Source organism: Spea bombifrons, chromosome 1 (assembly GCF_027358695.1).
Source record: "Spea bombifrons isolate aSpeBom1 chromosome 1, aSpeBom1.2.pri, whole genome shotgun sequence".
Classification (NCBI taxonomy): Eukaryota; Metazoa; Chordata; class Amphibia; order Anura; family Pelobatidae; genus Spea; species Spea bombifrons.
In genome coordinates, this window is record NC_071087.1 from 55,964,796 (window position 1) to 55,978,838 (window position 14,043).

Below are 14,043 nucleotides of genomic sequence, written 5' to 3' on the forward strand. Positions count from 1 at the left end.
CTGCACACTGTTCAGCTACTCACATAGGTGAAACTTTACTAGGGGTCATCCTTCAAAATACATATTGGAATCAGTAACTCAAGAAGTTCTACTTGCCAGCAAACTTCTCATTTAGTATACAATGAAAGATAGAAAAAAATGTAATTTGGTTGTGGAAATGACCTTTTAATATGTATGATTACAAGAAGTGAGGTATTATTTCATAAGCTACACAATGCTCAACCATTTTCCAATGTCATATGATTTTTCTTTCTTGAAACTTTGAAGGGCCGCTAGTACTGCTTGTATGCAAACTCCTGAATATCATTATATATTGTTATAGGGCCATTGCGTTTTTGAAATTAGCATGGTATCCTTGTTGTTACAGGTCACAATAACAATGGGCCATTTGGCTTGACCTTTCTCTGCTCAACAGACTGGCAGACAGACTACAGAAATCCCCATAATTACCTTTTAACTTTGGAAAATTGGTGAAATTTACAGTTACAAACTGTATGTCGGACGAGGTTCTGTTATCATTTGAGGCATATAAGAGAGCTGTTGTTTCCCAGCTGTCAGACAATTCTCCTTTCTCTGGCTCATGGGAACCTGCCATTATTCCAACAATGCTACTGTCATTGGTTTCAACACCCTCCGTTAGTATATCTGTGTAAACTGATTCTTCACCTGTAAACATTAACATATCAATATTTTAGTTAATAAGTCATGTCATTGAATGCTTATTATGCCATACCTCCATTTTTTCCTAACATTGATGATCATTGTATTTTATCAAACCTTCAAAGATAATGTCAGCAGGTTATAAAAATATTCATGGAGGGGGTTTTAACAAAATTTTCTGGGTCTATATTTCAGAACTTCTCTGCTGTTTTCAGCATACTTTGTAGGCATTCACCAACTCACTGAAACTCTCCAAAACAGATGATGATGAATTATAAAAGACATTTCACTATTTATAGTTTGAGCGGATAGTTTAGTTAAGATTAATACAAGAAATTAAAATGTGAACTTTTGTGAGATCTACAATTAAACGTAGCTCTATTGATAATGTTTGAATAATGTAGTGGTAACTAATGATAATTCTGCGGCAAACCATGGTCTGCTATATGAAGTATTTATACTTTTCTTCTCTTTTTTTATCTCATCCATCAGATGTTTTTTTATTGACTTAGGCATCGTTTAATTGAACCCTGAATATGTGTCACATCCTCAAAAGTATTAAATGGGGAACACAATAATTAAGGTTAGAGATGATAGTAGGCTATCATCTTTAAATAAGTCTATAATGCACAATAGTGGTGAGTGAAGCACCAGGACAGACTACTCTACTACTGATCCTTCAGGAAGAGCACACACCACTAATAAAGAATCGGCAGTGTGGGATCTTCAGGGGACCATGTCAGGAGAAGGAACCCAGTGAGAACGTTTTCCTATAATACTGTTTGATTTTCACAAACAATTTAAAAATGTAAAACAACTTAACCCAGACACCAAAGTGAACTTGTGCATGAACATACTTGCAGTAAAAAGATTGGTCTCTAGTAAATCACCATTTGTATGTAGACATGTACCTAATAGTGCCAGCAAGCCCATTACAGTTAACACTGGTTTTCTAACCATCTGGACATGAGGTGGCTTAGTATTGTTCATCTGGAACCTTGCTGTTAGCGTCCTCTGAGTAAAGTAATGAGGGTAATAGTTCATGAAGGCATTATCATTACTTAGCAAATGGTACTTGAAGCCGCCACTTTTATTTGAAAGCAGGTAATCTCTGTGTTGATCTATTACCTAAAGGGATAAAATGGAAAGATTTAATATTATAAGCAATTCATTTATAATACAGGGTGAAACTGCTCAGCAGAAAACTTGGAAAATAAAAGCAAAATCAAGCATAGACAAATAAAAGCAATAATCAAAGATAAGGATTTTTTTTTCTAGATTGTAAGCTGGCTACAGTAATGCCCTACTTTTGTACCAGCTTGTTATTGTTTGTGATTTTTAATTTATCCTACCGACTGTGATTCTAGGTGCTACATTATCTGCTGGCGCTATATGAATGCAATGTAAGGTAAATTTAGAGTTACAGGAATGCATTTATTTTAACTCTTGTTACAGGTGTAGCAAAATGTAACCCGATTTTTGTATGTATTTTAGCAGCATGCAATTTGCCAGTCTTTGTAATGATAAAACAAAAATGTGATATTTATTTGCAAAAAATTATTCTCCATTGCACCGCATTTCAATACATTCAGTTTGAAGATGAAAAATGACTACCACTAAAATGTTTAATAAAAAAGTACACAGTATCTAATATCAACACATGATCACATCATATTGAACACATACCAGCACGTAAACAGTTAGTAAATATGATTGTAAAGTATCTCACTACAAAGTGATCATATACCGACGACAATTGCTATAGTCATCTAAAATTAGGACGTTAGTAGGTTTACTGGTCCACTAAGTAGATAACACAAATAATCTCAGCCTAACAGTAAGTGTCAGTGGCATGTCTGCATAAGAAGATATATCTCACCCTGTAATACCCATTTACCGTACTAATTGGAGGTAGAAAGGGAGGTCACTGTCTGACAGAATGCCCACTACTGTCAGATATGGCCATATATGGATAAATTCCATGAATCTTGGCTACGGGAGGTTTCAAATGTTATATTATTGAAATCATATATCATGCATTGATATACAGTCTTGTGAAAAAGAAAGAACACCCTCTTTGAATTCTATGATTTTACATTTTAAGACATAATAACAATCACCTTTTCCATAGCAGGTCTAAAAATTAGGTAAACACAACCTCAGATGAAAACCAACACATGACATATTACACCATGTCATGATTCATTCAACAAAAATAAAGCCAAACTGGAGAAGCCATGTATGAAAAACCAAGTACACCTTATAATTCAATAGTTTGTAAAACCACCTTTAGCAGCAATAACTTGAGGTAATTGTTTTCTATATGACTTTATCAGTCTCTGACATAGTTGTGGAGAGTTACCTGAGTTCATGACCCAATTTCAGCCAAGCTTTAGCTGTCAGACAAATCACATTTGACTCTAGAATACTTTGGTTCACGGTCGACTCAAAGGTTCACACGTCCAATGGCTGCAAAACAACCACTAATCATCACCTCTAACTCACCGTGCTTAACAGTTGGTATGAGATGTTTCGGCTCATAACGCTTTCTCCTTGCAACCCTTCCAAAAATATCGTAATTGTTCAGTCTTTTTCTAATTCTACTGTTATGAATGTTGACATTTAACATGCTAACTGAGGCCTGTAGAGTATCAGATGTAACTCTTGGGTTTTTCCAATTTCTCTGAGCATTGCACGGTCTGACCTTGGGGTGAATTTGCTGGGACGTTCACTCCTGGGAAGATTGGCAACTATCTTGAATCTTTTCCACTTTTAAACAATCTTTCACATAGAATGATGGATTTTAAATTGTTTGGAAATTATCTTACCTTTCCCAGATTGATGGGCAGCAACAATTGCTTCTCTAAGGTCATTGCTGTCTTTCCACCTTGGCATTATGTTAACACACCTCTGAATGCTCCAGACCAGCAAACTGCTAAAACTCTGGCTTTTATATAGGTGGTCACACTTGATGATGCTTGCTCAATTAATTAAGGGCATTCGGTTAGCAGCACCTGTCTGCTACTTACCATCTTATTTCCTATGGAAGCAGTAACGGTGTACATGTGGCTTCTCTATTTTGGGCTTATTTTTGTTGAATAAATCATGACTCTGTGTTGTTGTATTTTTCTATTTTTTAGACCTGCTAAGTAACAGATGATTGTTATTATGTACTGATATGTAAAACCATAGAATTCAAAGATAATGTACTTTCTTTTTTTACACAACTGTATTAAGGTATCCATTGCAGGCCCCTAAAACTATTGAGCTGCCTCATAGAGTTTTCTAGATCATGCAGTATGAGGAATAACGCATTCAATTCTTAACCACAGTGATAGCTATAACTGCAACAGTTAGTTAAAATAATAAACACCTCTGTGTGATCTCATCAAGTGGCATTGCCTAAAACAGAATTATAATGCAGAGGTTAGACAACTGAATCTCTAATTTGCATCAAGGGATGAATATTCAGTCACTTGAGTTTCAACAGTTGCATTCTAGCTCATGCTGGGTACACAAATGCTGGTTGGCTGAAGGTGAATCTTGATTAGTCTGAAAGAATGTCCATGAATTACATCACATCACCAAAGGGTCAGAATTTAGAAGTTCTCTGTTATGAAAATGTGAAATATAGCTTAGCCACTCTCACAATGGCCTTTTACTGCTGAGCTTTCACGGACCCTGCGTTATGCATAGTAACTGAGATGAGCTTTCTTGGCCGTCATCTCATCAATTTCTTGAATGTCAGCTTCACCTGCATGCTCCCTGGTAAGTGAATACATTTGAATGCAGATCTGTGAATCCCATGTATTTGTTTCCTTAAAATTATTTTCTTACCTTTGTTATCATGGCTGCATAAGTGACATCACCTCTCCATGGCTGTGGAGTCGACCAACCTACCAGTGGGTCTGCCTCATCATTGTATATTGGAACAGACTTGAACTGTGGGAAGCGCTCATGAATTTCACGAACAGTGTCAATTTCTTGCTCTAATATGTGTAAAGAACTACCTCCCCCCTATGAAAGAAAGTGATCATAGACACAGAATAATTATAATAAAATAAATAATAGTGTGTAAAAATTAATTTCTTTAAATACAGTCACTAATGAATGTAGCATGTGCATTTTCTTGAATAAACTTCTTATTTGCTTAAATATTCCAATTTACCCAAACCAAAAAAAAAAAAACAACAAGACATAAATCTGTGTGTCAGAAAACAGCCCATATACTCATTGGAGCTAATTACATCATCAGTTGGAACTAAAATTTAACTAGAAAGTAATCAACTTAACCAAAGTAACCAGCAAAGACAAATACAGCAGTGTCCTATGTGTACCACATGAGTGCAGTCAACATAAAAAAATAATAACAAGGTTACAACAGAATAAGACCAAGAGCAAATAAATGATGTTCTTATGCGTGTTAACATAAATATGTCATAATGCTATTCTATATGATATTATATATGAAATATATAATTATTCACTGCAATAACCCAAGCATTGTAATTTGATTACATAATTTAGCTATACAGCTATACAGATTGGAAACAAAATCCCACAGGTGGCTGGGTATGCATAGAGTTATGAGTTGCACGCAATGGAACTCAGAAAAAAATCAATTGAAAGTATTTTTATTCTTAACCAAAAAACAGATATTCCCATATTCATCCAAGACCATATGGTTCAAAATATAAGTGATATCTTTAAGTGGTTCTGATATTAGTCTTTCCATGTCTCCCTTTGCTGTTCTAATAAAATATATTCATTGCATCCTCATAAATCAAAAGTATTAGTCTATGGTGGGATTTGTTTAGAAAGTTCGCACGTTGCACAACCAGCATGGAACCCACTGCCCTGACCAGCCAGGTTGTCAGTAACTACAGGAGACTAGCTTATGGGGATCATTTTACTGAATTATTCAAGATAGAAGTCCCCATTCTTTGAGCATGTCCATCGTGTTAAGGAGAACTAATAAACAAAATAAATTAATTAAAATAACACCAAATGACATGTTGTCCCTTAAAAGACCAACAGACTTATAAACAGAAGAACATATGAGTTAGTTACCTGGTCACACTGCTTGCCACAATTGACCATAGAAGAATTGTGTTTTGTTAGTTTCAAAAAAAAAATAACAATAGCAACATGTTTCCATCTTAAAGTTGTGTGCCCTGAAAGGAAGCACTTATTCTCAACTGACAGAACCATTGTTTATTATACTCACCTTTTTATGCAAAGCAATGTAGTCCAATCTCACACCAGTCTCCCCAGTAAAAAAATTAGTCCCATTAAAGCAGTGGGCCAGAAGACCCCAAGAGATGGGTGACTTTGGTGGTGACCTGCATGAGTCACCGGGGCCACCAAATTTTAACAATGTGCTTGCCTGTTTTAGGCCCTCAGAGCAGGCATCATAGTAGTTCTGGAAGCCTAGATGAGAAAAAAGTATTAGGCTCCCACATTATTAACTGCTTATTTATTAGGGCTGCAACTAACGATTATTTTAATAATCGATTAGTTGGCCGATTATTTTTTCGATTAATCGATTAATCGGATAAAAAAAATGAATGTAAATTTTTCATTTATTTAAAATAATTTAATAAACAAATGATGTTAAATACAAACAGCAGAATAACTTTGATAATACATTTCTTGTCTTTATTTCCCAACCAGCCCCCCAATATATGCACATTTGAGCCCAGGCTTGCTACGCTGCCTCCCAGACATGCCATGCTGCCCCCCCACATATGCCACGCTGCCTACCACAGCACTCCACGCTGCCTCCCACATATGCCACTTCACGCTGCCTCCCACATATGCCACTCCACGCTGCCTCCCACATATGCCACTCCACGCTGCCTCCCACATCTGCCACGCCACGCTGCCTCCCACATCTGCCACGCCACGCTGCCTCCCACATGCCACTGTCCCTGATACGCCTTATACCCCCTGAAACACCACTCCATCCTCCCCAGACATGCCACCCTGCCCTCCCCACATATGCCACGCCATGCTGCCTCCCACATCTGATACTCCACAATGCCTCCCACATATGCCACGCTGCCTCCCACATCTGCCACTCCACGCTGCCTCCCACATCTGCCACTGTGCCTGATGCGCCTTATATCCCCTGATACCCCACTCCATCCTCCCCAGACATGCCACCCTGCCTCCCAGACATGCCTCTTCTCTACCCCCAGATATGCCACTCTACCCCCAGATATGCCTTATACACCCTGATACACCACTCCGTCCTCCCCAGACATGCCACACTGCCCTCCCCACATATGCCTTATATACTGCATATGCCTTATACCCCCAGATATGTCACTTCACTGCCCCCAGGATTTAGATTCCCCTAAATTAACCCTAAACTCCCCATTAACCATAACTGCCCCTAAATTAACCCTTAACACCCCCTTAACCACAGCATCCCCTAAATTAACCCTAAAGACCCCATCAACCACAGCATCCCCTAAATTAACCCTAAACACACCATTAACCAGAACTGCCTCAAATTAACCCCAAACACCCCATTAACCACAGCTGCTCCTAAATTAACCCTAAAAACCTTATTAACATAACTGCCCCTAAATTAACCCTAAACACCCAATTAACCATAACTGCCCCTAAATTAACCCTAAACACCCCACTAACTATAACTGCCCCTAAATTAACCCCCACCTCCCCTAACTTTCAGTAGCCCAAATATATATATATATATATATATATATATACACATATACTTACAGTTAGATGAGTGTCACAGCCATGTGGTTCTGGCCTGGAGAAGGAAGGGGCGGGGCCAGTTGTCACAGTGATTACAAGGAGGGGGAGTAAGTAGGAGCTGCTGTGAGACGGTGAGTCAGACTAAACGGATTATATAATGAGGGGGATTTTTCAGAGCGTTTGCTCTGAAAAAACCCTCATTTTATAATCGATAATAATCGATTCAACTAATCGATAATGAAATTCGTTGCCAACGAATTTCATTATCGATTATTATCGATTTTATCGATTAGTTGTTGCAGCCCTATTATTTATTAAACATTATAAATACATGCCATGACATTCAATTATTTCTATGTAAAAGCAAATAACATATTTTTATCATATGGTAAAAGTATAACAATTTAAAGAAAATATTATCTTTGCATCAGAAAGGATGGTACTATAAAATCACAGGTATAATCAGCAGGGACACATGGAGCCATGTGCTCCCCTGCCTCATCTAAAGGAATAAATACATGCACACACATGAGTAGTCATCTTAAGTTTTCTGGCTTCCCTTCTGTTCACACACGGTATGAGATACTGCACTACTCCTTGAGGATTGGCTTAGTGTCAAGGGCATGTCAGTAAACCCTCGAGGTGCGACCTGAAATGTCATTTCTGTTTCTTCTTTGCCTAGGTAAGGAAGCAATGCTTGGTCATGCCCACGGTGGCTCCTGCTACATCACACCCACTGAAGGCCTTTCGGGTCAGAACACCCCTGGGTATAACACACATGTAGAACTGCAGGTGTCAGGATCCCAGCTCTTGGTGTACCCGTCCCCTGCTATTTTCATGCTCTCCAAGCCTGCAAAGCTTTGTTTTATAAATGGGTGTTTCTTGATCTCCTGCCCTCTAGGCACACTGTCATTTCACCTGTGTCCTATTACCAATTAGTAACTAGTGGGCTGCCAATATGTACCTGCTGCTCCCAGCATTCAGTCCTGGACTATTACATTCTGTTTAATTGTTACCTGTGTTCATGTGTTGCACCTGACCCTGCCTTTCTTCTGGATTCCCCATTGTTGACCCTGCAGGTCCCTGACTCTGGATTGCTGACCAGGCTCCCATTTGACCTTGCCATTCCTGGGAATTCTCTGTTGCTGACCCGGCTTGCTTTTGTCCCTGCCTCTCTTATGGATTCCTCACTGCTGACCTAGCTTGCCTTTCTGAACTTGCTAAAGTCACCTAGACCTCTGCACGGGTAGCTCAAAGATATAGACTCAATCCCTAGGGGGAGAGCAGTTGCCCTGCCCAAGGTCTTGTTATCTCGTAAATGTCCACCAATTGTTTATGTGGAAACAATTGTAAAGGAAAATATATGTGATGGTTGACAGTGAACACAGTTTTCTTTACTGTACCTTAAAAAAGAGGGCATAACAGAATACCTTTACAAGATGTGGTGCTGCATAATTCAAATAAATTTGTTTTTTAACATAACGGGCCTATAAATATCAGTGTAAAGTGGTAACATATTAGTGAGGGGTTGAATATTTCATATTTACTAGTAGTGTTGCAACTATTACCACTATTTAAAAAAAAAGTAGAAAACAATATAAGAAGTATACCTTTGACACTCATGGACACATTATCGAAATCATGATTATCTGGTTCATTCCATGTCTCAAAATTCCACTTGGAAATATTTTGTAACCCATATTTTTCTGTAAAAAAAAAAAATCAAATAAGTTTGTTTTAAGAGGCATGTGTCTTAAATATGTTTTAAAATCAGGTTCCCTAAATGAATCAACATATTCAGTCATTTAATAGTGAAAAGTTACCTATTACATTACATTTAATATGTTCATTATCATTCATTTTGTTTAATCCTGGCTCATTTTACTGCATGGACATTCATGCATGAACTCATTTTCCTCATTTGCTTCTTCTGAAGCAGTCAGTTCAACTTACAAGTGCGTGTCAAGGATTGCAATAAATCAAAATATTTAATGAAGAGTGATGGAGCTAATAGCGAGATAAATATGGATGTCGCTCCAGCTCAAAAGCACAAAGGGGTGCAGACTGTTTACAAAAAATAGACTAGTTTGTAAGCTCGCAAGAGCAGGGCCTTCTTCTCCTTTTGTTATTGTTTGTGATTTTATATTAATCCTACCGTCTGATTGTAAAGCGCTATGGAATGAGCTGGCGCTTTATAAATAAATGTAATTTGATGTAATATTATAGAGAAACACTCTGAGCTGAAAAGGACCCAACTGAATAAATCAGATATACTAATAGACAGCACACAAAACAAACATAATCCAAGTAGTTATATACAAATTACTGAGCATCTTAAGGTAAATAAAATAATTCATTTATAGAGCGGTCAAAATATAAACATAATGGCATAAATATGTGCAAATAGACATTATTTAATTTACATTAAGACGCTCAGTAACCTGATGTTGGGGAAGAATACTGTTATGCTGTAAGCTTCTTACAGTTGATACATTTAATTTCCCCCATGTAACATGTAATTCACAATGACTTTGAACAAGTTTTACATTTGTAAGTAAACAGAACTTACACAAGTGACAAGTTTAGAGGGCTAACTGATCATTAGAAAGCCCTTTCACAGTTACGTTACATACTGTAGCTAGAAATGTCCTTTTCCGCCCATGAAAACAGTAAAGTGACCCCAAACTTTTGAATGGTAGTAGACTATATATACATATTTGTGTATATGAACTGAAATCATCCTGACCTTATACAACCTTGTATTATCTTATCCAGGATAACACTGACACATTGTTAATCTAGGCTGAGCTGAGATTCTAGTGCGCAAGCATCCCAAAGGGTACAACATAGCTACAATCCCTGCGTGAATACATAGACTTAATTCAGAATACCTTTACCTCCTGACAAGTAAGGGTTTTCATAAATGTTAGCTAGTGACCACAGTAGAAACTTAATTCAGCCCATTAAGAAGCTTAGCAGGTATGGTGTTAAGTTGGAGACACATGTACTATATCAGGCTAAAGAACAGGTCAGAAACAAAAAAATACACCTGTCCTGTCTATGCAGGCATAAGTGACTGCCCACAAGGTTCTGGAGAAAACTAATAATGGACGTGCAATTACAAGAAAAACCAACAGGACGCTGCTGCTGTCTGTACCCTTTTTACTACTTTCATGATTGTTTTTTATGGACAAGGCTTATTGTTCTCTAAATTAGAAAAAAAATATTTTGAGGAAAACATGAAACCCGAAGGAAAAAAAAAAATCACGCCCTTGTTTTACAAACAATGGCACAGTTCTGTATTGTTTTTGATGAACAGTTTCTTTGATTGGCGAGATTTCCGGGCTTGTCTTTCTGGACCAAACTTGTTTCTACACCTGCACACACTGTGCTGTTAACAGTAGGTTACTCTTCAAAGTCATACACCATAGCAGTCCCTAATATTTATCCGCAATATTTTTAGGAAAATAAAAAAAAAATGAAATAAAAAAAATTAAACGTCTGAAAGAGTGTGTGGTTTGTCATCTATAATACATACCTCCTAACTTTCCTAAATTATGCAGAATAGTCCGTACATTGGGGCTGTAACCCACTAATTCACAAAGTCATAATCATGCCACAAGATAAGATAGCTTTCAGCAGTCCAAAGTCCTTTTTACCTCATATACTGGGCACCAGAAGTTATGTCACAGCGCACCAGCAGTGGTGGATCAAGGGCCAGTTGGGGAGATGATTTCCCTGACTGGCCCAAGAAGCTGAAACATCAATAATGGTTGCAGCACAGACCTCCACTGTATGACCCACAAGGCCACGATGCAAGTTGGCTCTTTGTGTGAAGGTGTGCATGTGTCCACAACTCTGACTCCCTCCCACCTCTGTCACTGGCCCTTCCCTCACCCCATCACAGGTGCTCCATAAATGGTGTCCAAAGAAACCTATAAATTACAGTGTCTCTGTAAATGTAAAATAAGAAGATCTTTTGGTCTTTGTTGAGTGAGCTTTAGTTTAATTTAAGCAACAGTATTTAGTTTTAGGACATACCTATACTGGTACTTTGGCATAGTGGTGTGCTCAGCATAATGTGGCCCTATAAGGTGACTATTTCCTATTTTGTTATCTTGTGTCTATAGTCTATCTATAGTTTTGACAGTTTGCAACCTGTTTGACGTGAGTGTGCTGATCCTTTGAACTCCATGAGTGTATATATACACTCACTGGCCACTTGAGATGGAAACATTTCTTAGAGATTTTGGTCCATATGGACATGATGGCATCACGCAGTTGCTGCAGTCGGCTGCACATCCATGATTGAGATCTGGTGACTGTGGAGGCCATTGGAGTTCAGTAAACTCATTGTCATGTTCAAGAAACCAGTTTGAGAGGATGTGAGCTTTGTGACATGGTGCATTACCCTTCTGGAAGTAGCCATCAGAAGATGGGTACGCTGTGGTCATAAAGGGATGGACATGGTCGGCAACAATACTGAGGTAGGCTGTGGCGTTTAAATGATACTCAGTTGGTACTAAGGGGCCCAAAGTGTGCCAAGAAAACGTCCCCCACACCATTACACCACCAGCCTGAACCGTTCATACAAGGCAGGATGGACCCATGCTTTCATGCTGTTTATGCCAAAGTCTGACCCTGCCATCTGAATGTCACAGTTGGAACAGAGACTCATCAGACCAGGCAACGTTCTTCAAGTCTTCCATTGTCCAATTTTGGTGTGCCTGTGGGAATTGTAGCCTCGGTTTCCTGTTCTTAGCTGACAGGAGTGGCACCCGGTGTGGTCTTCTGCTGATGTAGCCCATCTGCTTCAAGGTTCGACGTGTTGTGCATTCAGAGATGGTATTCTGCATACCTTGGTTGTAACGAGTGGTTATTTGAGTTATTCTCCTCTGACCTCTAACATCAACAAGGCATTTTTGTCCACACAACTGGATATTTCCTCTTTTTCTGACCATTCTCTGTAAACCCTAGAGATGGCTGTGCGTGAACAGCAGTTTCTGAAATACTCAGATCAGCCCATCTGGCACCAACAACCACGCCACATTCAAAATCCCCCTTCTTCCCCATTCTGATGCTCGGTCTGACCACGTCTACATGCCTAAATACATTGAGTTGCTGCCATGTGATTGGCTGATTAGCTATTTGTGTTAACAAGCAACTGAACAGATGTACCTAATAAAGTGGCCATTGAGTGCATGGGACATCTGTTTCTAGCATGTGGTGCCAAGGAGGAAGCAGTGGGCAAATCCAGAGACTGCCCAAAGAAACACACTCTGCTTCAGCGCTGTTAGACACCCACAAGCGATGTTATTCCCAAGAGGCACAGCTATTACCTGATCCTTCACAATACATGTGTGGTGAATTACTCAAAATTCCAGCCTAAAGGTTACATATTTTAGCTTATAAGGTCCACCAAACGTATTTCAAGTGACTGTTTTACTTCAATTGTCTTAAAGCTTAAAACTTTCCATGCATAACAGTTAGTGGTATAGTTGTGGATCAATAAGCCGTAGCAAACACAACTAGTTTGTCCTTTTGGACTTGGTCATGTTTTGTGGCCATTTTGCTTTTCTATATCCATTAACAGATTGCTAAGCTAGACCAGAGTATGTTTCTTCAACAAACAGAATAATACTTGGTTTTGAAGGTCTCTAATGTTCATTGTTGTTTTGTTGCTGTGTTTTTTTTTAAGCTAAATCAACAACTAATGGTAAAATAAAATTTTGCAACATACCTATGTACCTTGTTGCTGTCAAGAAGACAAAATTTCTCCATTCTATGACTTGTCTTTTATCTTCAAAATCAGTAAAATATCCAGATGGACTTCCCATCAGTTCGAAACCTTAAAATACAAATTTGCAATTATGCTAGAAAACATAAAAAAATACAATGAAATATATATATCAAACATACATACAGCATATCTAATTATTTCTTATACTTAAATAGTTGCAAAATTGCACAGAAACAATTATAGTCTTCTAGTAGGCGTGCCACTGGTAATTAACCCTTTGAAACCGGTGCTGGTAAAAGTAGAATACCAGAAATGCAAAGTCTGTATTTTTGCCGACGGGGGAACGGGTAGCAGTTGGTGTGCTGTGCAAATGTGTGCCAGTGTGTCATAAGTGATGCCAACGTTCAAGGAAGGATGGACGGGCTCAGTCTCCAGACGTGTGACAGACAGACATTGCTGCTGCATGCATCACTGAGTGGCCCCATCAATTTTGTGGCTCCACCTCTTTGTGGCCCCGCCCCTGTTGACCAACAACTATGGCCTGTATTTTCTACAGAACCCTATCTACTATTGTAATACTACTTTTTGCTGTTATCTATACATTTGTACATTGATGCATGGAAATATCATCTAATGCTAACAAAGCATTGCATTATATAAATGTCAGTTTTATCAAAGGAAAATAGTTTCCTGACCTGGCGCCAATCCATTCATCATTAGAAGATCAACAAATGAATCCAGTTTATTGAAGTCATACTGAAGTTTTCCATTTGAAACTCTATAGAAGAAAGAAAGAAATTATAAACAAGCCCCAATGGTAATATACATTAAATGATACCTGTTAACAACTGTACAACTTTTAATCACTTGCATCCTTAGTATACTGGGATCTATTCATTTGTCAAGTAGCTCCC

At 38.4% G+C, this 14,043-nt stretch overlaps 1 protein-coding gene across 1 annotated transcript in view; it reads right to left on the reverse strand.

The window, feature by feature from the left end:
• IDUA (alpha-L-iduronidase) overlaps positions 1-14,043 on the reverse strand; it is a 47,331-nt gene that overhangs the window by 7,449 nt on the left and 25,839 nt on the right. Inside the window, exons 3-9 of the mRNA XM_053461683.1 lie at positions 13,825-13,907; positions 13,130-13,237; positions 9,000-9,095; positions 5,888-6,090; positions 4,498-4,677; positions 1,572-1,788; positions 451-666 (exon numbers count right to left, since the gene is read on the reverse strand). Coding sequence (XP_053317658.1) covers positions 451-666; positions 1,572-1,788; positions 4,498-4,677; positions 5,888-6,090; positions 9,000-9,095; positions 13,130-13,237; positions 13,825-13,907 — 1,103 coding nt within the window. The remainder of the gene's footprint in view (positions 1-450; positions 667-1,571; positions 1,789-4,497; positions 4,678-5,887; positions 6,091-8,999; positions 9,096-13,129; positions 13,238-13,824; positions 13,908-14,043) is intronic.